The following is a 26266-nucleotide window of genomic DNA, read 5'->3' as shown; positions in this document are numbered from 1 at the left end:
AGATCTGGCAAATGGAGTATAATGTGGGCAAATGTGAAATTGTTCGTTTTGGCAGGAAGAATCAAAAAGAAGCTTATTATCTAAATGGTGAGAGATTGCAGAGCTCTGAGACTCAGAGGGATCTGGGTGTCCTAGTGCATGAATCTCAAGAGGCTAGAATACAGGTACAACAAGTAATTAGGAAAGCTAATAGAATGTTATCATTTGTTGTGAAGGGAATTGAATACAAAAGTAGGGAGGTTATACTTCAGTTATACAAGGCATTGGTGAGACCACATCTGGAGTATTGTGTACAGTACTGGTCTCCTTATTTAAAGAAAGATGTAAATGCGTTAGAAGCAGTTCAGAGAAGGTTTACTAGATTAATACCCGGAATGGGCGGGTTGTCTTATCAGGAAAGGCTGGAAAGGTTAGGCTTGTATCCAGTGGAATTTAGAAGAGTAAGAGATGACATAATTGATACATTTAAGATCCTGAGGGGTCTTGGCAGGATGGATGCAGAGACAATAATGCCTCTTGTGGGGTAATCTAGAACTATGGGTCCCTGTTTAAATATAAGGGGTCACATTAAAGACAGAGATGAGGAGAATTTTTTCCTTTCCAAGGGTTGTGAGTATTTGGAACTGTCTTCCTTAGAAGGCGGTGGAAGAAGAGTCTTTGAATGCTTTTGAGGCAGAGCTAGATAGATTCTATTTTTTTTCATTCATTAACAGGATGTGGGCTTTGCTGGCTGGGCCAGCATTAATTGGCCATCCCCAGTTGCCCTTGAGAAGGTGGAGGTGAGCTGCCTTCTTGAACCACTGCAGTCCTTGTGGTGCAGGTACACTCACAGTGCTGTTAGGGAGTTCCAGGATTTTGGCCTAGCGTGAGTGAAGGAACGGCAATATATTTCCAAGTCAGGATGGTGACTGGCTTGGAAGGGAACTTTCATGTGGTGGTGTTCCCATCTATCTGCTGCCCTTGTCCTTCTAGGTGGTAGCAGATGTGGGTTTGGAAGGTGCTGTCTAAGGAGCCTTGGTGAATTCTGCCATGCATCTTGTAGATGTTACACACTGCTGCTACGGTGCGTCTACGGTGGAGGGAGTGAATGTTTGTGGATGGGGTGCTAATCAAGCAGGCTGCTGTGTCCTAGATGGTGTCAAGCTTCTTGACTGTTGTGGAAGCTGCACTCATCCAGGCTAGTGGGGAGTATTCCATCACACTCCTGACTTGTGCCTTGTACATGATGGACAGGCTTTGGGGGGGTCAGGAGGTGAGTTACTCATCACAGGATTCCTAGCCTCTGATCTGCTCTTGTAGACACAATATTTATATGGCTAGTCCAGTTCAGTTTTGGGTCAATGGTAACCACCAAGATGTTGATAGTGGGGGATTCAGTAATGGTAATGCCATTGAATTTCAAGGGGCGATGGTTAGATTCTCCCTTGTTGGAGATGGTCATTGCCTGGCATTTGTGTGGCACAAATATTACTTGCCACTTGTCAGGCCAAGCCTGGATATTGTCCAGGTCTTGCTGCATTTGGGCAGGGACTGCTTCAGTATCTGAGGAGTCATGAATGGTGCTGAACATTGTGCAATCATCAGCGAACACCCCCACTTCTGACCTGATGATGGGAGGAAGGTCATTGATGAGGCAGCTGAAGATGCTTGAGTCGATTAACAAGGGGGTGAAAGGTTGTCGGGGGTAAGCAGGAATGTGGGGTTGAGGTTAAAATCAGATCAGCCATAATCTTATTGAATGGTGGAGCAGGCCCAAGGGGCCAAGTGGCCTACTCCTGCTCCTAATTTGTATATTCATATGCACTACAGCAGGTACAGCAACCAGTACAACATTAGGAACAGCGAACCACCTCCCCCCCCACCCCCCCCAGCAATAGGAGGTATAGCACCCTCTAGATCGGTTTCATCTCCCAGCACATTCAGTGCAGTACAAAAACAGAATTACCTGGAAAAACTCAGCAGGTCTGGCAGCATCGGTGGAGAAGAAATCAGTTAACGTTTCGAGTCCTCATGACCCTTCAGCAGAACTGAGTATAGTTAGGAGAAAGGTGAAATATAAGCTGGTTTAAGGTGGGGGGCGGGGGGAGAGAGAAGTTGAGGGTGCGGTGATTGTGGGGATAAGCAAGCAGTGATAGGAGCAGATAATCAAAAGATGTCACAGACAAAAGGATCAAAGAGGTGTTGAAGGTGATGATATTATCTAAGAAAAGTGCTAATTAAGAATGGATGGCAGGACACTCAAGGTACAGCTCTAGTGGGAAGAGGAAACATCCTTTTAGCACCTACGCTGTCAAGCCCCCTCGGATTCTTATATGGCTCAATAAGATCACCTCTCATTTATCTAAACTAAAATGGATGCAGGTCCAGCCTCTCAACCTTTCCTCATAAGATAACCACAACATTCCAGGAATCAGCCAGTAAACCTTCTCTGGACTACAGCTAATGCAAGGATATTCCTCCTTAAGTAAGGAGACAAAAACTGTATACTGTCTTCTAGGTGCCATTTCACCAATGCCCTGTTCGATTGCATTAAGACTTCCCTATCTTTATACTCCATCCCCTTTGTAATAAAGGCCAACATTCCATTTACCTTCCTAATTACTTGCAGTACCTGCAGGTTAACCTTTTGTGATTCATGTACAAGGACATCCAGATCCCTCTGTACTGCAGCATTCTGCAGTCTCTCTCCATTTAAATAATATTTTACTTTTCTACTCTTCCCACCAAAGTGGGCAACCTCACATTTTCCCACATTATACACCATCTGCCACAGTTTTTGCCCAATCACTTAACCTATATTTATCCCTTCGCAGAGTATTTGTATCCTCCTCACAACTTGCTTTCCTGCCTATCTTTGTATCATCAGAAAATTTGGCTACAGGACAGTTGGTCCCACCATCCAAGTCATTTATATAGATTGAAAATAGATATGGCCCCAGCAAAGATTCCTGCGAAACTCTACTAGTTACAATTTGCCAACCTGAAAATGGTTCATTTACTCCAACTCTCTGTTTCCTGTTAGTTAGTCAATCCTCTATCCATGCTAATATATCACTCCCAACACCATGAGCTCTTAGTTTGTGCAGTACCTTTTATGTTGCATTTTATCAAATGGCTTTTGGAAATTCAAATAAACTACATCTACTGGTAACCCTTTATCTACCCTGCTTCACTACATCCTCAAAGAACTCCAATAAATTTGTCTAACAAAATTTCCCTTTCACAAAACCAGGTTGATTCTATCTGATTCTCCTGCTGGTGAATGGTGTGTTCTTGATCATTCAGGAAGTCCTAGTTGCTGTGGCAACATGCACTTTTGCATGAATGCTGTAGTGTGGATCTAGGAACAGTAAAGGTAGAGGCTCCAACATTCTCTCCATCACATGGCTGACCAGGAATTTCTTCTGCTCTTACTACCCGCCACTGGCAAGTGGGAAGGATATGCAGATCGATGGTCATCCTGATTGGTCACGCTATGAACTCACCTTCGTTGGCCATCAAATCCTGGCGTAGGGCTCGATCCCAGAGCTCCTGACTCAAAGGCAGGGAAGCTAGCACAGCGCCACAAGGCTTCTTAAATGCCCAGCTACTACTGTCTCATTAATGAATTCTAATATTTTCCCGAAGACAGATGTTCGATGAACTGGTCTATAGTTTCCTGTTTTCTGCCCCTTTCCTTTCTTGAATAGTGGTGTTACCTGTTACATTTGCGGTTTTCCAATCTGCTGGGACCTTTCCAAACTCTAGGGAGTTTTGGAAGATTACAACCAATGAATTCACCATCGCTGCAGCCACTTCTTTTAAGACTCTAGGATGCAGGCCATCAGACCCAGGGGGCTTGACAGCTTAGTCCTGAGGTATCTAGGCAGAGCAGATAGAGTAAAACTCTTCCCATTGGCGGAAGGGTCAAGAATCAAAGGACATCAATTTAAGGTGATTGGTAAAAGAAGCAAAGATGACATGACAGAAAGCTTCTTTACATAGCAAGTGGTTAGAATTTGGAATACACCACCTTTGGGTGGTGGAGGCGCATTCAATCGTGTCTTTCAAAAGGGAATTGGATAAGCACCAGAAGATAAAAATTTGTAGGATTACAGGGAAAGAGCAAGGGATTAGGACTAGCTGAGTTGCTCTTGCAAAGAGGTAGAATGGACACAACAAGCTGAATGGCCTCCTTCAGTGGTGTAACCATTTTATGATTCCATGAATACCCACTACAGCAGGAACAGCACTTACAACAGCGGGCACAGTACCTACTACATCAGGTACAGCATTTCAAATATTTAACAATCAAATATTTAAAAAAACTGTTTGTAGCCATCACAGGCAGCTAGTACAGCGTATATCAAAGCTCTCATTTGCTGTTCGCTGGCTTTAAACAGTTCATTCAAAGAGATGAAATCAGCTCTTAAAAGATGCAACATTTCTAATTTAAATCCATGGCCTTCATCTGAGTATTGTATCTCACCCTTCCTTACCCGCTCACTGACGGCATGGAGCTTGATAGCTATCTCGTCGCGTTCGGCGTGGCTCTGTGCCAACAGGTCCTCCATGCGGGACAGTTCCTCCTGCAGCATGCAATTCTCTTCCCGAAGACTGGCTATCGAACTCCCATCTTGTGGGGCTGCATTAAGGCAAAAAAACAAAGGAATATGGATTAGTGCTTCTTTTCCAGGCTGAGTAGAATTTTCTACCTGATACTAGTGGGTAGGTATGTTATCAAATATGGTAGCATTGTGATTATGTTACTAAACTTGCAATCCAAAGAATGTAAGTTCAAACCCCACCTTGACGAATTATGAATCTGAATTCAGTTCAAGACCCAATTATTTCATTAATGTCCTTCAGGGGAGAAAAACCTGCTGTCCCTACCCAGTCTGGTCTGTGTTTTATTAATTGCTCATGGGATGTCAGTGTTGCTGGCATTGTCCATTCCTAATTGTCCTTGAGAAGGTGGTGGTGAGCCGCCTTCTGGAACCGCTGCAGTCCATGTGGTGTAGGTACATCCAGAGTGCTGTTAGGAAGGGAGTTCCAGGATTCTGAGCCAGTCCGACAACTACACATTTGACTCTTAACTGCATTCTGAAGTGGACTAGTCAACCTCTCAATTATATCAAAGCGCTACAAAAATTAATGCCTGAATCTCCCTCCCTAAAACCACAGCAGGATTACCTTCACCATGGAACTGGTGTGGTGGAACTGTAGTGGTTTAAGAAGAGGGTTCACCCCTGCCTTCTTAAGGGCAACTAGAGATGGACAATTTTGCTTCCAATTTCCAAAAGATTTATCAATTTTGCTTCCAATTTCCACACCTCCATCACCTTCACATGGCCCAACTCTGACGCTTCCCTTCCCTTCCTGGACCTCTGTGTCTCCATTTCTGGTGATAGACTGTCCACCACATTCGTTACAAGCCCACAGCCACCTCAACTACAGCTCCTCACACCCTGCTTCCTGTAAGGACTCCATCCCATTCTCTCAGTTCTTTCGCCTCCGTCGCATCTGTTCTGATGATGCCACTTTCCAAAATGGCGCTTCTGACATGTCTTCCTTCTTCCTTAACCAAGGTTTCCCCTCGCACTGTGGTTGACAGGGTCCTCAGATGTGTCAAACCCATCTCCCACGCCTCTGCCCTCACACCTTCCTCTCCCTCCCAGAACCATAATAGCATCCCCCTTATCCTCACTTTTCACTCCACCAGCCTCCGCATTCAAAGGATCACCCTCCGCCATTTCCACCAACTCCAGCATGATACCACCACCAAACACATCTTCCCCTCACCCCCGCTGTCAGAATTCCATAGGGACCATTCCCTCCGGGACATGCTGGTCCACTCCTCCATCACCCCCAACACCTCATCCCCTCCCCACGACACCTTCCCATGCAACCGCAAAAGGTGCAACACTTGCCCCTTTACCTCTTCCCTCCTCACCGTCCAAGGGTCCAAATACTCCTTCCAGGTGAAGCAGTGCTTCACTTGCACCTCCTTCAATTTGGTCTATTGCATGTGCTGCTCCCAATGCGGTCTCCTCTACATTGGGGAAACCAAACGCAGACTGGATGATCACTTTACAGAACACCTCCAGTCTGTCCGCAAGCATGACCCAGACCTCCCTGTCGCTTGCCATTTCAACACACCTTCCTGCTCCCATGCCCACATGTCCATCCTTGGCCCTGCTGCAATGTTCCAATGAAGCTCAATGCAAACTGGAGGAACAGCAACTCATCTTCCGACTAGACACTTTACAGCCTTCCGGACTGAATATTGAGTTCAACAACTTCAGACTATGAACTCTCTCCCCCATCTTCACCCCATCTTTTTAATCCCGCTTTTTCTACATTAATTTTTATTTTTTATCCACTTATTTTTAGTTTTATTCATTTATCTGTGGTTTTATCCCCCTTTTTATCCCCCATTCTATGCTATTTTCTATCCTTTTTTCCCCCCACCCCCGCCCCCTCCCCCCACCCTATCCCTTACTTGTTACTTGTTCCATGTTGTTCTTTCACACAATGCTACCTTTGCTCTGCTATTATCACTTTCTGCTTTCTGACCTTTATGCCACTATCAGTGCCAGCACTAACCACTACCATTAACACTCCCTTTGTCCTTCAGTTCATGACATCTTTCCTTTGTCCCCACCTATCGCTGGCATTCTATCCAGCTCCACCTGCCCCACCCCCCTTATGCAGTATACATTTCATCACATTTCCACTTCTCTTCAGCTCTGAAGAAGGGTCATATGGAATCGAAATGTTGACTCTTTTTCTCTCTCCCCAGATGTTGCTAGGCCTGCTGAGTGTTTCCAGCATTTTCTGGTTTTGTTTCAGATTTCCAGCATCCACAGTATTTTACTTTTATCTCAATGGACAATAAATGCTGGATTTGACAGGGACACGCAAATCTTGATAATTAATTTTAAAACAGGCATCTTGTCAACAAAGTTCCACATATTTTTCAGGATTTTTTGGTGCAAAATCAGGGCAAGTCTTTTCCTGATCAGAAAATCAGGATGGAAGATATTTCTGCTATTTTCTAGTCCAAAATCATTTCCATAGAATCTCCTAACATCCGTTCCACGATCCAGCTGCCAAAGTCCCAGCTACCTAACTTACACATATTAATTCACGTGGAGATGGTGGTGTAGTGGTAACCTTAGAACCATAGAAAAGTTACAGCACAGAAGGAGGCCATTCGGCCCATCTTGTCCATGCCAGCCCGACACACAGGTGCCCTTTCTAATCCCATCTTCCTGCACCCGGCCCATGGCCCTGCAGCTTACAGCACTTAACGTGCAGATCCAGGTACTTTTTAAAAGAGTTTAGAGTTTCTGCCTCTACCACCAACTTGGGCAGCGAATTCCAGACACCCACTACCCTCTGAGTAAAAACGTTCTTCCTCATGTCCCCCCTGCACCTTCTGCCACTTACCTTGAATCTATGTCCCCTGGTTCTAGAATTCTCCACCAAGGGAAACAATTTTATTCTGTCCACTCTATCTATTCCCCTCATAATTTTGTACATCTCAATCAAGTCACCTCTCAGCCTTCTTTGTTCTAAGGAAAATAACCCCAACCTATCCAATCTCTCCTCATAGCTACACTTTTCTAACCCTGGCAACATTCTTGTAAGCCTCCTCTGCACTCTCTCCAGGGCTTTTCCGTCCTTCCTGTAATGTGGTGACCAGAACTGCACACAATACTCCAGTTGTGGCCTCACCAGTGTGATGGCCCAGAGGCCCCGGCTAATGTTCAGGGAACACAGGTTTAAATCCCACTATGACACCTGGTGGGGTAAAATTTGGAATTGTGAGCTGGTCCATGGTGACCATGAAACTATCATCAATCATTGAAAAACCCATCTGGTTCACTAATGCCCTTTAGGGGAAGGGAATCTTCTGGCCTACATGTGGCTCCAGACCTACAGCAATGTGGTTAACTCTTAACTGCCCTCTGAAATGGCCCAGCAAGCCACCCAACACCCCAAATGGGAATGAAAAAGGTGCTGCTGTTCCCAGGATTTGCTGAACTATCAGAAGTTCCTCAGCTGGAAAACAGTAGAAAGTTTGAAGCAATCTAATAATATGATGCTGGTTGATAAATACTGGACAGGGAGAACTCCCCTGCTCTTCTTCACATAGTGCCATGGGATCTCTTATATCTGCCTGAGGGAGAAAACTGGGCTTCTGTTTAACAGCTCACCTGAAAGACAGAACCTCTGGCCCTGATGGTTTTGAATGTGGTTATATAAAGGGTATAAGGTGGGCTGCCTGCCAGGAGAGGAGTCCACATTCCAGTGAAGGTGTTACATGCTGCTGTCCTAGTGTCAGCAATTTTAAAAAAAGCTTCCCTTAAGTTACCGCACATGATTACTGGAAACTCTCGAACCACAACTGTCAGTTGTCACAAATCCTTAGAGACTGACCTTGGAGCCTGCATGTAAGTTTGGCCCTTGTTGAACATCCTTCTTTTCAATTATGAATGAGATTTGGGTAACACATCTCCTAAGCTATGGCCAATCTTCTTCTCATCTTCCACTGGGAAGGTCGCCCACCATCACTCATTCCCCACATGGACGATGCAGCACAATTACCTGGCATGGAGCTTTGAGCTGGAGATGCTTGAGTGGATATGCAAGTAAGTTGATGGTGGACATCAGGGACCACAACTCATGGCATATTTGCCGGGATTTTGTCAATAGCGTATCATTCCCCAACATCATAACCAGAACTGTGCAGCACTTCCGCTTTCTCTCTTTTTGCCTTTTCCCACATGATTACATTTTAAATTCTAAGTGCCAGTGGCATGCATGGAAAACACGTTTGATTTAGGAGCGGGGAAGCTTTTCAATGATGAAACCCCCCACATCAGTTGAAAAAGGAACGAAACTGGACAGACCACATGGCATTGACCCAGGCACCAAAAACGACACCAGCAAACTCAGCCCGTCAACTCTGCAAAGTTCTCCTTACTAACATCTGGGAGCCAGTGCCAAAATTGGGAGAGCTGTCTCACAGATCAGTCAAGCAACAGCCTGACATAGTCATACTCACGGAATCATACCTTACAGATAATGTCCCAGACACCATCACCACCATCACTGGGTATGTCCTGTCCCACCGAGGTGGCAGAGGTGGCAGCACAGAGGTATACAATTGGGAGAGAGTTGCCTTGGGAGTCCTCAACATCAACGTCAGACCCCATGCAGTCTCATGTCACCAGGTCAAACATGGGCAAGGAAACTTCCTGCTGATTATCATGTACCGCCCTCCCTCAGCTGATGAATCAGTGCTCCTCCGTGTTGAGCATCACTTGGAATAAGCACTGAGGGTTGCAAGGGCACAGAATGAACTCTGGGTGGGAGATTTTAATGTCCATCAGCAAAAGCAGCTCGGTAGCACCACTACTGGCCGAGCTGGCCGAGTCCTAAATGACATAGCTGCTAGACTGGGCCTATGGCAGGTGGTGAGAGAACCATCAAGAGGGAAAAACATACTTGACCTCATCCTCACCAACCTGCCTGCCTCAGATGTATTGTCCATGACAGTATCGGTAGGAGTGACCACAGCAATGTCCTTGTGGAGAGCAAGTCCCACCTTCACAATGAGGGCACCCTCCATCATGTTGTGTGGCACTACCACTGTGCTAAGTGGGATAGATTTCTAACAGATCTGGCAACTCAAGACTGGGCATCCATGAGGTGCTGTGGGCCATCAGCAGCAACAGAATTGTAACCTCATGGCCCGGCATATCCCCCACTCTGCTATTACCATCAAGCCAGGTGATCAACCCTGGTTCAATGAAGGCTACAGCAGGGCATGCCAGGAGCTGAACCAGGAATACCTAAAAATGAGGGGTCAACTTTGTGAATCTATAACACAGGACTACCTGCATGCTAAGCAGCATAAGCAGCAAGTGATAGACAGAGCTAAGTGATCCCACAACCAACAGATCAGATTTAAGATCTACTGTCCTGCCACATCCAGTCGAGAATGGTGGTGGACAATTAAACAACTCATTGGAGGAGGAGGCTCCACAAATCTCCCCATCCTCAATGATGGAGGACCCCAGCACATCAGTGCAAATGATAAGGCTGAAGCATTTGCTCCAATCTTCAGCCAGAAGTACCGAGTGGATGATCCATCTCAGTATCCTCTGGGTGTCAGTCTTCAGCCAATTCGATTCACCCCATGTGATATCAAGAAACATGGATGATCCATCTCGGCCTCATCTGGAGGTCCCCACCATCACAGATGCCAGTCTTCAGCCAATTTGATTCACTCCACGTGACACCAAGAAACGGCTGAAGGCACTGGATACTGCAAAGGCTATGGGGCCCCGACAATATTCCAGCAATAGTACTGAAGACTTGTGCTCCAGAACTTTCCCGCCCCTAGCCAAGCTGTTCCAGTACATCTACAATATTGGCATCTACCCAGCTATGTGGAAAATTGCCTAGATATATCCTGTACACAAGAAGCAGGACAAATCCAACCTGGCCAATTACTGTCCCATCAGTCTACACTCGATCATCAGTAAAGTGATAGAAAAGGTATCAACAGTGCTATCAAGCAGCACTTGCTTAGCAATAACCTGCTCACCGATGCCAAGTTTGGGTTCCACTAGGGTCACTCAGCTCCTGACCTCATTACAGCCTTGGTTCAAACATGGGCAAAAGAGGTGAGGTGAGACTGACTGCCCTTGACATCAAGGCAGCATTTGACAGTGTGGCACTAAGGAGCCCTTGTAAAACAGGAGCCAATGGGAATCGGGGAAAAACTCTCCACTGGTTGGACTCATACCTAGCATGAAGGAAGATAGCTGTGGTTGTGGGACGTCAGTCATCTCAGCTTCAGGACATCACTGCAGGAGTTTCTCAGGGTAGTGTCCTCAGCCCAACCATCTTCAGCTGCTTCATCAATGACCTTCCTTCCATCATAAGGTCAGAAGTGGGGATCTTTTCTGATGATTGCACAATGTTCAACACCATTTGTGACTCCTCAGGTGCTGAAGCAGTCCATGTCTAAATGCAGCAAGACCTGGATAATATTCAGGCTTGGGCTGACAAGTGGCAAGTAACATTAACACCACATGAGTGTCAGACAATGACCATTTCCAACAAGGGAGAATCTAACCATCGCCCCTTGATGTTTAATGGCATTGCCAACGCTGAATCCGCCACTATCAATATCCTGGGGTTACCATTGGCCAGAAACTGAACTGGACTAGCCAAATAAATACTGTGTCTACAAGGGCAGGTCAGAGGCTAGGAATCCTACGATGGGTAACTCACCTCCTAACTCCCCAGAGCCTGTCCACCATCTACAAGGCACAAGTCAGGAGTGTGATGGAATATTCCCCACTTGCCTGGATGAGTGCAGCTCCCACAACACATGAGAAGCTTGACGCCATCCAGGATAAAGCAGCCTGTTTGATGGGCACCACATGTACAAATATTCACTCCCTCCACCACCGATGCACAGTAGCAGCAGTGTGTACCATCTACAAGATGCACTGTAGGAATTCACCAAGACTCCTTAGACAGCACCTTCCAAACCCATGGCCATTACCATCTAGAAGGACAAGGGCAGCTGATAGATGGGAACACCACCACCTGGAATTTTCCTCTAAGTCACTCATCATCCTGACTTGGAAACATATCGCCGTTCCTTCATTGTCGCTGGGTCAACATCCTGGAACTCCCTCCCTAACAGCACTGTGGGTGTACCTACACCACATGGACTGCAGCGATTCAAGAAGGCAGCTCACCACTGCCTTCTCAAGGGCAACTAGAGATGGGCAATAAATGCTTGCGCAGCCAGCAAAGCCAACATCTCACGAATGAATAAAAATAAGATGTCTTCATTGTGGAAGAAACAATGTTGTGTTTTTCTGTTCACTGTTTATTGAACATCCATGTTAGTGTCCAGTGTTACACTTACCACTCTGTGGGTCATGGCTGAACATGCAGGCCCAGCTGGGCCTCCCTTCTATGCATTGTAAAGATCATTGTCCGCCATCACTCTTAGTTGGGGTAATTGAAATGTTGTAGGTGAACTCAAAGCCCTTTAAGAACCCTGCCAGCCAACATGAGATGGACATACATTTGGACAGTACTGACACCGCCCTTTAGGCTGCTCATTTTCTTATCTTGACTGACTGTCCCCACCACCACATCCAGGGCACTAGGCCCATGCCATTCACTCCTCGCATGCCCCAATCCCACTCTCTGTCCCCCACTGGATCCCTCTCCCAATCCTCCTCCGACTCCCAAAAGATCCCTCAAGACTGACTCACGCTTGCCGGTCCCAAGCATCTGTGGAGGAGTCCATTCTCCTGCTCCTGTTTCTTTGTGCCGTAGAATTAAACAAGGAAAACCACTGACCTTACACACAACTGCACAAAGCTGACTGTTGCACACCACCTTTATACAATCATGAACAGGGTGCCACAAGATTCCCGTGTGCCGCTGGCTTTATCTTGAAGGTAGGACGTAATTTTAAAATAGGTTTTACGCTAATGATTGCTCATGTAATGCAAATGTATTACAAGTATGAGCCTGTCACAGGCCGGGGTGCTACTCAACATGTCACAAACACGCCACTGGCTTTATCTCTACATCTCAAATTGTCTTCGGGAAATTGAAATTTCTCATCCCACCTCATTAGGCCATCCTGCACGCCCTTATAGGCTCCATAAAATCTCCCGCATTAATACAATCGAGCCCAGTTCACCGTTTGGAATTTCGGCACTTTAATCTTAATTAGGGCTTTGGTTAGCACCTCATTCAAAAGGTAACATATTTAAAGGTGGAAGCACTCCTTCAATAATGTACTGGGGTATACTACATGTGCAATTCAACCCATGTACTGCCAATACAGATCATCCTGTTGTTACAATCCACGAAGAGGCCAATAACTTTCAAAAAGAGATGAATTTTCCGGCGACCAATGGAAAGAGCCAAAAGACAAGATTGCAATTTTTAAGACTTACACTGTGACAAACAAACTGAAATCAACATATATCAAACATTAATTAACAGGGTAATAATACATAAAACTAAAAAAAAGGTATCTTTTGAATTCACTAACACCATCAAAACATGTCTTATTAAATTGTCTTGTGCAACAGCATGCTTTTGACAGATATGTAGCATTACACTAACAGTCCCACAGTGACTCCCAGCTCTCCAGCAGACTCACGTCTTCCTGTTACACAAGATCAAAATTTCCTGTGTCTTTCAAAAATTGTTCCACTTGGTCCACGTTTTCCAGATCTACTTTTTACCAGCATGGCACACTTCAACCTGCTTTCCTTTCCACTACCAATGCAACTGTTTTCTTGAGTAGTCATGGAAGTGAGAATGCTTCAGCAGCTGTCTGAAGACTACTGTTAATGCGGTTAATTTGTCACCTAACAGTGTCCTTTTGGAATAGAACATCAAGCGCACAGGCATTCTATTTAGTATATACATTTATGGAAATAATTCATGATATATGTGATGGAACCCACATACAGAAGGTTTGGATCCCTCCATCCACAACATAGACATGGGACAGATGGAAAACATTGAAAGCCCACATGGAATGGTCCGTCCAAGGTTGAGTTCACGAGAGATCTTAGTAAAAACAACCTGGCCATAACGACAGCAGAGAATCTGCTTAAGGAACCTCAAATTCAAAGTCACTATCTAATCTATCTCCTCCTTTGTCATCCATAGTCATAAGTCCAGAAGTGAAGAAAGGACGCCAGATATCCAAAAATAATTCTGTTAATCCGGCCACAGAGGATACAGCTCCCTTTCTGGTTGAGACACCTTCCAAAGCAATATCTCAAAGCAGCTCTCCAGGGGGGTATCCAGAACTTTCTGAAGACGTAAGTAGAGGAGGCATCGCTGTAAGGAGCTTTCAGTAGTAAGCCAGAAAGACAATGTTTATAATTCAAATGCATACAAAAAACCCCTATGATCTGTTCAATCCTTTAGTCTGTTGCTTCCCATTAAAAGTAGACCCCATTTCCACAGAATATTGAGGACAGTGTCATCAACCCAAACCCTGTCCACTCTTCTACAGATTCACCCATTTATTCCAATGGGGTTAAAGAATTGGTATAACATCTTGACTTCTTCTTTCCAAAAATAATTACCATGAATGATTTTATACAAAGGCTCTCATTCCTCTTTTGAGAATTTTTGAACAACAGATTCTTCTTAGACACTTTGGTAAAAGATTAAAACAAAAATGAAGGATTAATTGATTCATTCAAGATATGGGGGTGGAATGAAGAGATTAGGTTGGAGTTAGGGGAGGGGAGGGAATAAATTAGCAGAGGAAAGGGGAGGAGAATGGAAGCTTAGGATGAGGAAAAGGGAGGGGAAAGTAAGGCTAGGATGGGGAAAGGGGAGGAGAATGCAAAGTTGGGATGGACAAAAGAGATGGAAATGTGAGGTTAGAATGGGGAAAGGGTAGTGGAGAGTAAGGTTAGCATGCAAAGTCAGAGTGCAAGTGCTGAACCTTGACTCTGGTCCCCATAAAGCTTCATGGCTTCAGCTCACACAAGGCAAGGAAGCCCCCTACTGATTATCACTGACTGTCCTCCCGCAGCTGATAAATCTATACTACTCAACGTTGAACACTTCTTGGAAGGAGTCTTGAGGGTAGCAAGGGCAAAGAATATACTGTGGGTTGGGGCCTTCAATGTCCCATTATCAAGAGCAACTTGGTAGCACCACTGCTGATGGAATTGGCCGAATCCTGAATGATATAACTGCCAGGTTGGATTTCCAGCAAGCAGTGTGAGAACCAGCAAAGGGGAAAAACATTCTTGACCTCAGCCCCATCAATCTATCTGTCACAGATGCATCTGCCCATGACAGCATTGGTAAGAGTGACCTCCACAACTCCCTTCGCAATTCCACGGCTAATGAAGCAGCTCAAGTAGGCATGTGTAAGACACAGGCTTGTGATAATATGAGGGGGGAAGTAACATTTGCACCACACAAGTGTCAGCCAATGATTATTTTGAACAAGAGAGAACATAATTACCCCCATGGCATTGCTATACCATGTCCCCTACCACCAACATCCTGGTAGTCATCACTGACCAAAAATTAAGCTGGGTTAGCTACATAAATGCCAGACCGGACAGATAATGGGTATTCTGTGGTGAGTGGTTCAACTCCCCAAAGCCTCTCTTTCATCAGTAGGGCATAGGACAGGGGTGTGATTGAATACTGTCCACTTGGCTGGACGGTTACAGCTTCAGCAGAGCTCAACACTATCCAGGACAAAGCCATCTGCTTAACCAGAAGCCCATCTAGTGACTTAAACATCCACACTCTCCGCCACTGGCACACCATGGCTGCAGTTTGTACTACCTGCAGAATGCATTGCAGCAATTCAGCAAAGGTTGTTCAGCGAAACCTCTCAAACCCATGGTCTTCACCACTAACAAGACGTCAGGTGCACAGCAACACCTTCACCTCGAAGCTTCCTTCCAAATCACATGCTACACTAAGTTGGACATATGTTGTCATTCCTTCATTACCACTGGGTTAATGATATCATGGAGCACTTCACACAAAAAGTAATTAAGGCATGGTATGGCCACTTGTAGGGTAGTGGAGGAAAAACAATGGAGTTATTCATAGAGGCAATTGTGTACTGTAACAGGGAGACCATAGGTTTCTTTGAAAGAATTAGCCAATAAAATAAATGCCCTCCTTCAATTGTATTCTTCTTTGTACGAAATATAAATACTTGCATTTATACAGCACTTTACCAGATCACCAAAAGGTCTGAGAGTAGTTTACACAATGATGGCAGTGATTATTATGTAGGCAAAATGCCAAACTTTAATACATAAGCTGACATTCAACCTGCTAAGAGTCCGGTGTGAATGAATTTTACTTATCATACAATACAAGAGCTCAAATTCTGGAGCATAGAGGGATGTATACAGAGGGTCCAATGCACCAAAATGAACAGTGATAAAACTGAGCACTATTGCAGATTCTGGAGTACTGACACACTTCTTCACTCATTCATTATCTACAGCAACTAACAATTTTCCAAATAACATCATTGTGTATGAGCTTATAACACAGCCCTTGTAGGATAGGTGCTATAACATCACATTCCCTGTGAACATGGATGTTACATTTTATACTCCTGTGTCGTGCTGCCTGTTGATGCCTGTGATGTGATTTCACTGTGGTAGTTTCAAAGATGGTCAAGCTGTTCAAAGAGTTAATGGACACATATCTAGCACATAAGTTTATGCAAAGAAAAGATAGGAGTAATAAAGCAAATCTTTTTACTTCAGGCTAATATTTATTCATAAGGATGCAGTGGGGTAGTTGATATTGTTCTATTTCAGAATGCCAGTTGGTGAAGTATAGAACTGGAGCTAATCTGTTCACACTTTTATATGTATTTAGAGTTGCACATTACAAGCATACACCTCCTAACCAAACAACCAGATTTTTAGCCTGTGTCCATTTATAGGGGCTCAAGTGAATGCTCACCAGCTGCGTACAATTAAACACAATTAATATGCAATTAATGGATTCCCTTCTCTCCCTGTAAATAAAGATTGGAGTTAATATACACAACCCAAAATAAATCAAAAACCTCCATACCCTGAACAAAGCATTACCTTGTAAGACACCCTTCCCGAGGACCCCTGACAATTTCTTCATACATAAATTTATTTTTTTTAAATAATCAGACAGTTGATGACTTGCATCCACCATTTAATTTTAGACATTTCCTCTCTCTCTATCATTTACGTTAAGTCAGTATTGTCGATCCATAACTTTTTCTCACCCATACTATTTGTAGAGTAATACATTATCCCACAATGAACGATCATCTACATAACATCCCACAGAATCAAATAATTATGGAACGATAGCATAAGTACAGGAGGCCACTTGGCCTGTCATGCCTGTGCCAACTCTCTGCAAGGACAACTCACTACTCCCATTCCTTTGCCTTTTCCCCATAGCTTTCCAGATTTTTCTCTTCAGATTATGATCCAGTTCTCTTTTGAAAACCATGGTTGGATCAAACTTCACCGCACCCTCCAGTCGTGCAGTCCAGATCCTAACCACTCGCTACATAAAAATAATTTTCCTCATGTCGGCATTACTTCTGTTGCCAATCGTCTTACATTAGTGTTCTCTGGTTCTCCAGCCTTCCAGAAATAGAAACAATTTGCTCCTATCTACACTGCCTGGACCTCTCATGATTTTAACTATCTCTATCAAATCCTCTCTCAACCTCCTCTTCTCCAAGGAGAACAGCCTGGGTTTCTCCAATCTATCCATGTAAGTTCTTTATCCCTAAATCATTCTTGTGAGTCGTTTCTGCACTCTTTATAACTAAAGTGTGGTGCTCAGAACTGGATGCAATACTGCAGTTGAGGCGGACCTTGGTGGCACCCAATGTGGAAAAGGGACCCTTGAGGATGGCATGCCCCCTTCCCATCTGAGGCCCAAGGAGGGTGACTTGCCATGCTTCCCCCCACCCCCAAACACCTCCGAACCCCTCTCACCAGCCTCAATATTGAAGCTGGGTGGGAAATGGCCACTAAGTGGCCTCGCCCACCCCTGTAAAATTTCCAGTGGGTTACGGTGAGCAGGAGGACAGCGAGGGAGTATTTCAGAGACGAGATAATGCAGGACCTCTGGGTACATGGAGATTTTTCTGCATTATTAGCTGAGTAAGAAGTTTTGATCGTTACATCACGCACCATTTACAGTCCATCAAGTAGTGTAACAAGGAACTCAGCAGCATCATTGCAGGCACATGCTTAATGACTCTGGGCATTAATTGAAATCTGCCTAATTTGAAAATGTACAGTTAATTGTATGTTAACAAAAAAAGAGAGCAAAGCATGAAATTCACTTCAATGCAATTTTCTGGCACTAAAAGCCACGCGACTCTTGCAGACTTAACAAAATGCAATATGCTAAGCAAGCAGTGGAGAACATTAGTGCAAGGGTTCTCAACTGGAGGCCCATGGCCCCCTAGATGATCGCAAGAAAACTTCAGGAGGACCTCCAGTTGTTTTGTCTTATCAGACATTTGCCCTGTGTATTTTTTGGTGCAGTGGTAACGTCACTGGCCTGCCAATCCAGAAGCCCAGGCTAATGCTCTGGGGGCATGGCTCAAATCGCACTGTGGCAGCTGGTGGGATTTGAATTCAGTTAATAAACCTGGAATATAAAGCTAGGCATCAGTGATGGTGACCATGAAACTATCACTGCTTGTCATGAAAATCCACCTGGTTCACTAATGTCCTTTAGGGAAGGAAACCTGCTATCCTTATCTGGTCTGGCCTACATGTGACTCCAGGCCCACAGCAATGTGGTGGACTTTTAACTGCTCTCTGAAATGGCCTAGCAAGACACTCAGTTCAAGGGTAATTTGGGATGAGTAACAAATGCTGGCCTTGCCAGTGACACGCACATCACATGAAAGAATTTTAAAAATTGAGTTTGGTGGAGTTACCTTAGCGATACAAAGACTGTGCACACACGGGCAGTTCAGGTTCTTACTACGGTTTGACAAGTACTTTTGTATGTCACTGACTTCTACAACTGTATTTATATGGCTAAGTTTTTTTTTCTTCAGCCCTATTTGTTTTCATGTTCATAATCAACTTACTGCTTTTAATTATTATGTAAAATAGCGGGAGTTATAACTTCCCATCCAGGGGATTAAAACCTGAGCTGGAGACAGGAGCTTTTAAATATATATTTATTCATGTGAGCATCACCAGCAAGGCCATCGTGTACGACCCATACTTAATTGCCCTTGAGAAGGTGATGGTGAGCTGCCTACTTGAACCGTTCAGTATGAATGCTATAAGTACACCAACAGTGCTGTTAGGGAGGGAGTCCCAAGATTTTGACCAAGTGGCGAGGAAGGAATAGCAATAGCAATACGTTTCTCCAGCAGGGTGTGGTGGGACTAGGAGTGAACTTGCAGATGGTGGTGTACCGATGAGCCTGTTGCCCTTGACCTTTTAGGTGATAGAAGTTGTACATTGTGAAGTTAAAAGAGTAAACGGAGCACTGTGGCTTTGGTAATACTTTAAACGACATGTTGTGAGATAATTTAGTTTGCGGCATAAACAGCGCCGATTGCTTACACAAATTCTGATAATCCTGCAGCGCACCATGGAGATGGCGTTAGCAGCGGAGAGCGCTGAGAGGGACTTGCAGAATCTACAGAGTGTATAACATGGCACCATTTTGCAGCTAGGGCGGGAACCTGCCGCCGGGTGTGACACAAAGATCAGGGAGGCTACAGTGAAGCGGGACACGGTCCCTACCAACAGAAAAACAAAAAGAAATGCTGGAAGCTCACCAGTAACCCAGGAGTTAAAGTGTTATCGTTGTGGGGAAAACCATGCACCCGAAGTTTGTAGATTTAAAGAGGCAGAATGCCACTACTGCCACAAAAAAAAGCATGTTGTTAAACTAGATCGAGAGCCATTCAGTCAAGTTAAATGAAGTGCACAATATAGAAGAGCCAGAAGTTACTGAGACTGACATTTATTCCCTACACAATCTGAAGGCCAGGAAAACTGAACTAATCACTGTTACACTTCAAGTAAATGGAAAGCCTTTGCTCATGGAGGTGGACACAGAAGCATCAACCACAGAGGTGGGAGAACACATTTTTAAATATCTCCGAGAAGGTACTCAGCCATTGAGTTTGGAGAAAACCGCTGCTCAGCTGAAAACATATACAGGAGAAGCAATACAGGTGAAAGGCATCACCTCTACCTGTATCATACAGACAACAGACAGCTCAGCTGCCAATAATTGTTGTAAATGGAGAAGGACCTAACCTTCTGGGCCGTGATTGAAGGAAATCAAACTAAATTGGTCAGAAATTGGAGGAATTCCAGAGTTGCTGAAAAAGAGTGACAGAGTTTTCTGAGATGAGTTGGGGAAAATCAAAGGTTTGCAAGCTAAAATATACGTGGACCCTGAAGCAACACCCTTGTTTTTTAAGGCAAGGCCTGTGCCTTATGCTCTGTGGGAAAAGGTTGATGTGGAATTTTGTCATTTGGAGAAATTAGGAATAATACAGCCAGTCCAATGTTCAAAATGGGCAGCACCCTTAAACCCTGTACTAAAACCGGACCAAACCATTTGCATCTGTGGGGATTATAAATTGACTGTGAACAAGGCTGCGGAATTAGACAAATACCCAGTCCCAAAGATTGAAGATATGTATGCTAAACTCGCAGGAGGAAGATCCTATACTAAACTTGATATGAGCCAAGCGTATCAGCAGCTCGAGTTGGACAACAGATCAAGGAGTTACGTCACCATAAACTCGCACAAGGGTCTGTACCAATATACATGCCTACACTGCGGTGTGTCCTCTGCCTATACGATTTCCCAGAGAACCGTGGAAAGCTTACTACAAGAACTCCCCCAAGTTATAGTGTACCTAGACGGCATCCTAATCACAGATCCACAGAAGCAGAGCATGTGGCGAACCTGGAAGCGGTTCTGAAGAGATTTTTAGAGGCTGGCTTTCATTTAAAAAAAGAAAAGGGCACCTTCCAAGCAAAGGAAGTTGCATATCTGGGTCATCGAGTGTATGCCCATTAGAGGAGGAAGTCAGGGCAATCAAGGAAGTGCCCTCTTATACTAACATCACAGAGCTCAAGTCATTTTTGGGCATGGTAAGCTATTATGGTTGATTTTTGCCCAATCTATCTACCGTGTTAGCCCCTTTGCATTTATTATAGAAGAAGAACCACAAATGGTCCTGGAAGACTCAGCAAGAAGAAGTCTTCACTCGTCTTAAAAAAGTTTTTACACTCGTCGTGTCTGCTAAGTGCACCATGACCTGTTTAAGGAATTGATACTCACTTGTGATGCATCTCCCTATGGAGTAGGAGCAGTATTGTCACACAAGATGGAGGATGGATCTGAAAGACCGATAGGATATGTATCCAGAACCCTTTCGGCAGCTGAGAAAGGTTACTCTCAAGTTGTAAAAGAGGGCTAATCGCATTTGGAGTAAAGAAGTTCCATCAATATTTACACAGTCGACACTTCACCATAGTGTCAGATCAGAAACCACTGTTGGGTTCGTTTAGTGAAGATAAGGCAATCCTACTGATAGCTTCTGCTAGAATTCAAAAATGGGCTTTAATTTTGTCAGCATACAAGTACACTTTTATGCACCATCTGTGTGTGCATATAGCAAATGCATATGCCCTCAGTCATCTCCCTTTGCCCGACAGTATTACACATGTACCAGTACCTCAAGAGATAGCACTTGCATTAAATTTCCTGGGCTCCTCGCGAGACAGATAAAGAATTGGATGAATCGGGATCCAATTTTAGCAAGAGTCCGCAAACAAATCTTACAAAGACGGTCAAATGCACAAATCCCTGAAGAATTGAAACCATTCTTTGTACATAGATCCAAACTCAGTTGTCAAGATGGTATCTTATTATGAGGAAAAAGAGTCATTGCCCCTGTGCAAGGAAGAGAACCATTATTAGAAGAACATAATAGTGCACATCCTGGTATTTCGAAAATGGAGATGCTCGAAGTTATATCTGGTGGCCAAGTATAGACAGTGATATAGAAAAAATGTTTAAACACTGTCTCCAGTGTCAACAACAGCAGAAGTTGCCCGTTTCAGCTCCACTGCATCTGTGGAAGTGGCCTGGTCGACCCTGGGTTAGACTACATATAGACTACATAATTCCATTTCTAGGTACCATGTTTCTGGTGATTATCGATGCACATTCCAAATGGATGTGTTTGAAGTGAGGTCACCCACTTTGTCTGCAACCATTGAAAAATTGCACCAGGGTTTCAGTGTTCATGGTTTACCTGAAGTTATTGTGTCAGACAATGATACTGCTTTCATTAGCACTGAATTCCAAAGATTTCTGAACCTAAATGGGATTGAACACGTCAGAACAGCACCGTATCATCCCTCGTCCAATGGCTTGGCAGAAAGAGCAGTACAAACCTTTAAAACAGGCATGAAGAAACTGTCAGGGGGAACATTAGAAGCACGAATTGCAAGATCCCTGTTCAGCTATCGCAAAACTCCTCAGGCGACCAGTGGTTTAACACCTTCAGAGTTGTTGATGAAGCGCCAACTTCATACGTGATTGAGTCTAATATTCCCTAATTTAGCGGAGAACATGGAGAGAAAGCAGGGGACTCAGAAAGTGAATCATGACATTCATAGTAAAGGTCAGGAGTTTTCCATGGGAGAAACAGTTTTTGTATGAAATTTTGCAGCTGGACCGAGATGGGTCCCTGGTACAATCGTCTCTGAAACAGAACCGTTATCTTATCAGGTAGAAGTGGGAAACAGGATTGTTAGGAAACATGTGGGTCATTTCAGAAGTTGAGAAACCCCCCCCAACAACCAGTTAATCCACTTGAAATCAAAATCGAAACTTCAATGCCTAAGGTGCCAGGTCGACAAAGAATAGACATACCTGATGCCTCTGCTGAGGTAAATAATTCTGAAAAGCCAGTGTCTAGAGTTGTCTCTGAAGCTGCAGTTCCTGTGCAAGTCGATCCAATGGAAGATCCTCCAGCTGTCGAGTAGCGTCGCTCTACCCGAGTCTGAAAACCTCCTCAAAGACTAAATTTATAACAGCATGAACTGTATATAATTGCGTATAATATGGGTTAAAATGTTTTCTAAATAAGAGGGTAAAACAAAAGTAAAGGGGAAGGGATGTAATGATTGTAAGTTAAACCATTTCTTACTATTATGGGGATGATGTGGCTGTATAGACCTATCAGCCCTAAGCACAGGGAATCTTAGGGGCGGAGTTTTTTAAGCCTTGGTCTTGGAATAAACATGTTGCCTCCTCTGCAGTCTGTTAATAAAGTTCACCAAAATAAACCCGTCCTGCACTCTCCAAGTTTATTACAGACACTGAATTTGCTATACAACTTAGTGAATCCACAGACATGTCTAAAATATCTCATTTATTCTCCTATGTTCAGTTTTGTGTGCTACAAGAAGGCCTTTTGCTTGCAAAGAGCTCAAGACTATAACAAAGTCGGACAATATTTCCAAATTCTTGGATGATTTCATGACTTCTGCAGAAATCAGTTGAAAAAGATTGCACTGCGTTCTGCATCGATGGAGCTGCAGCAATAACTGGAAAGCATTCAGGCACTGTGCAAAATGTAAAAGCTACAGCACCTGCAAGGGGAGCTGGTGGCATAGTAGTAATGTCACTAAACTAGTGATCCAGAGGCCCAGGCTAATCTCCTAAGGGCATAGGCTCATATCCCACCAGGGCAACTGGTGAAATTTAAATTCAATGAATAAATCTTGATACAAAATACTTGCATGTATATGTTATCTCAGGGAAAAGGTACATTCTTTCTTAGCTGATTAAAAATCTAACTTGCCAAAGTGCAGAACCATGACATACAAAACAGTTATCTGCAGACACCTGAAGTGTTCGTCACATTTCATAGAACCTACTAATGTGAAGTTGGATTTTCAGCAATGACCTCAATAAAAGCCAAGTACTGAGCCAGGATGAGCATTGACCATGACATGCACAAGTGCTTGTTGAAGATACCTCCAAATCTTGGCAGAACTGTTTCTCAGCAATAGCAACAAGTTGCAAATTAAGTAAGGAAAACAAGAATTTTAATAACAAGTTAAGAGGGTACTCAATAGAGCACATATCTCCGCCATGCTATGTTAACATTATTATAATTATGTAGCTTTTCCTTGAGGGTTTTCCCTGCCTGGTTCATGCTCTGTAACCACAAAGCTTCAAGCCAATCCACATGCAACAACCTGCTCTGAAAACTCTGCTTACATGTTGACAGCTGTTACAAATTGCACCATAGCAGCTGAACCAATCCACAAAATTTTTTTTAAAAAGTCAATTCACCCTATCTCCCAATGTTAATGGATCCTTTAAGAAATGTCAGGATTTGGATCTGCATCTTCACCAAAACTAATCTGTTCTTCCTTGAGTCATACCCTACCTGTTTTGTTGAAACCCGTCCATTAGTTTTTGAGGTATATTGTTGAAAGTAAAACAGATTAGCAGGGGCAAAAAAAAATTACCACCGCCCACCCACAATGGGGGAGGTAAATATATTTGTTTAATTGTATAACTCATTTTTATACAGAAAAACTACTCATTGTGTTGCAGGCAATCCACAGAATTTTTCTAATGCAGGTGGGAGGCCTCGGAAGGAAAAAGATTGAGAACCCCTACAAAAGCTACGGAAGGCTGAAGTGGTCCTTGTATAACTAAAGTCGCACTCTCCATTCGCAAAGTAACACAGACGTTCTTTTCATCATTATTGCAGTGCTTTTCAGTTAGAGCAATTCACTCACCATCCATTCTTTCCTCAGTTAGATTCTTGGTAACTATCTCTCGGATTCGAGCAGGGACTGGAGTTAGTGCCGCGCTCTCCCCTTCTCCACGTACCGTCAGATTTTTAGCCTCTCCACTCACCTCTGGGTTCAGTACAGTGTCTTCTAGTTTCTGAAATAACAGGAAAACAATAAGCTGCTCAGGCCCGCACACACATGCTGAGATCCACAAATTCAGAATGTGCTGCAACACTTGCTGTGGTTTACCCAGGCACTTAAAATAAATAGACCTGGAAAGCTTAATCCCAATTGCCGTGTTTGGTGCTATTTTGTGAAGGTTCCATGCAGTTTGCCGAAAGCTTTACTCACAAATTTGATCGAATTATTTGAGGAAGTGACAAGAAGGGTTGATGAAGGTAGTGCAGTGGATGTTGTGTACATGGATTTTAGCAAGGCATTTGACAAGGTCCCACATGGCAAATTGGTCAGAAAAGTAAAAGCCCATGGGATTCAGGGTAATGTGGCAAACTGGATAAAATGTTGGCTTTGTAACAGGAAACAAAGGGTAATGGTCGATGGATGCCCTTGCAAATGGAAATTTGTCTCAAGTGGTGTTCCACAGGGCTCGGTGTTGGGACCCTTGCTGTTTGTGTTATATATTAACGATTTGGATGTGAACATGGGGGGCACGATTAGGAAATTTGCAGATGACACAAAGATTGGCCGAGTAGTGGATAGTGTAGAGGATAGCCATAATCTCCAAAATGATATAGATGGGTTGGTGGAGTGGGCGGTAAAGTGGCAGATGGATTTTAACATAGAGAAGTGTGAGGTCATACATTTAGGGAGGTCAAACAGTTACAGGGATTACAAAATAAATGGGAATATACTAAGAGGGGTAGATGAAGTGAGAGATCTTGGCGTACAAGTACACAGGTCCCTGAAGGCAGCAGTTCAAGTAGACAAGGTTGTAAAGAAGGCATATGGAATGCTCTCCTTCACTGGCAGAGGTATAGAATATAAAATTAAGGATATAATGTTGGAAATGTATAAAACACTGGTGAGGCCACAACTGGAGTATTGTATGCAGTTCTGGTCACCACATTACAGGAAGGACGTAATAGCTCTGGAGAGAATGCAGAGGAGGTTTACAAGAATGTTGCCAGGGTTAGAAAAGAGTAGCTACAAGGAGAGATTGGATAGGTTGGGGTTATTTTCCTTAGAACAAAGAAGGCTGAAAGGTGACTTGATTGAGGTGTATAAAATTATAAGGGGAATAGATAGAGTGGACAGGATACAATTGTTTCCCTTGATGGAGAATTCTAGAGCCAGGGGACATAGATTCAAGATAAGTGGCAGAAGGTGTAGGGGGGACATGAGGAAGAACCTTTTTTACGCAGAGGTTAGTGGGTGTCTGGAATTCATTGCCCAAGTTGGTGGTAGAGGCAGAAACTTTAAACTCTTTTAAAAAGTACCTGGATCTGCACCTAAAGTGCTGTAAGCTGTAGGGCTATGGGCCAGGTGCAGGAAGGTGGGATTAGAAAGGGCACCTGTGTGTCGGGCTGGCATGGACAAGATGGGCCGAATGGCCTCCTTGTGTGTTGTAACTTTTCTATGGTTCTATTACAATAACAGAGGTGTTAAAGAGAAAGCAAGGGATTGTTGAATCTTAAAAGGAAGAATACCATATGCAAGTGCATGTGCATGTCCATGAGAAACTTAGACAGGAATATGAGCAGGTGGCCATGGAGATCAATTCCTAGAGACATGCCTGAAGACTTGGCTGGAGTGCCAGAAAAAGCTCAAAGATGTTACACCAGCAGTCAAGGTCAGTGAATGCACCTTCAGAGGATGACTCCTACCCTTCACAGCACAGACCTCTTATGCTACTCAGTGCA

The 26266-nt window shown here is 44.0% G+C and overlaps 1 protein-coding gene across 1 annotated transcript in view; it reads right to left on the bottom strand.

Moving 5' to 3' along the window:
- The window catches only part of crocc2 (ciliary rootlet coiled-coil, rootletin family member 2), a 293289-nt gene extending 268755 nt beyond the window's left edge, over window positions 1-24534 (bottom strand). The window contains exons 1-2 of the mRNA XM_078563452.1: window positions 24390-24534; window positions 4479-4624 (exon numbers count right to left, since the gene is read on the bottom strand). Of these exons, the coding sequence (XP_078419578.1) occupies window positions 4479-4624; window positions 24390-24396 (153 nt within the window). The 5' untranslated portion in view covers window positions 24397-24534. The remainder of the gene's footprint in view (window positions 1-4478; window positions 4625-24389) is intronic.
- Between the last annotated feature and the right edge of the window lie 1732 nt (window positions 24535-26266).

Source organism: Cetorhinus maximus, chromosome 19, assembly GCF_964194155.1.
Source record: "Cetorhinus maximus chromosome 19, sCetMax3.hap1.1, whole genome shotgun sequence".
NCBI lineage: Eukaryota > Metazoa > Chordata > Chondrichthyes > Lamniformes > Cetorhinidae > Cetorhinus > Cetorhinus maximus.
The sequence above is the reverse complement of the archived record's forward strand: the minus strand, read 5'-3'. Positions and strand labels throughout refer to the sequence as shown.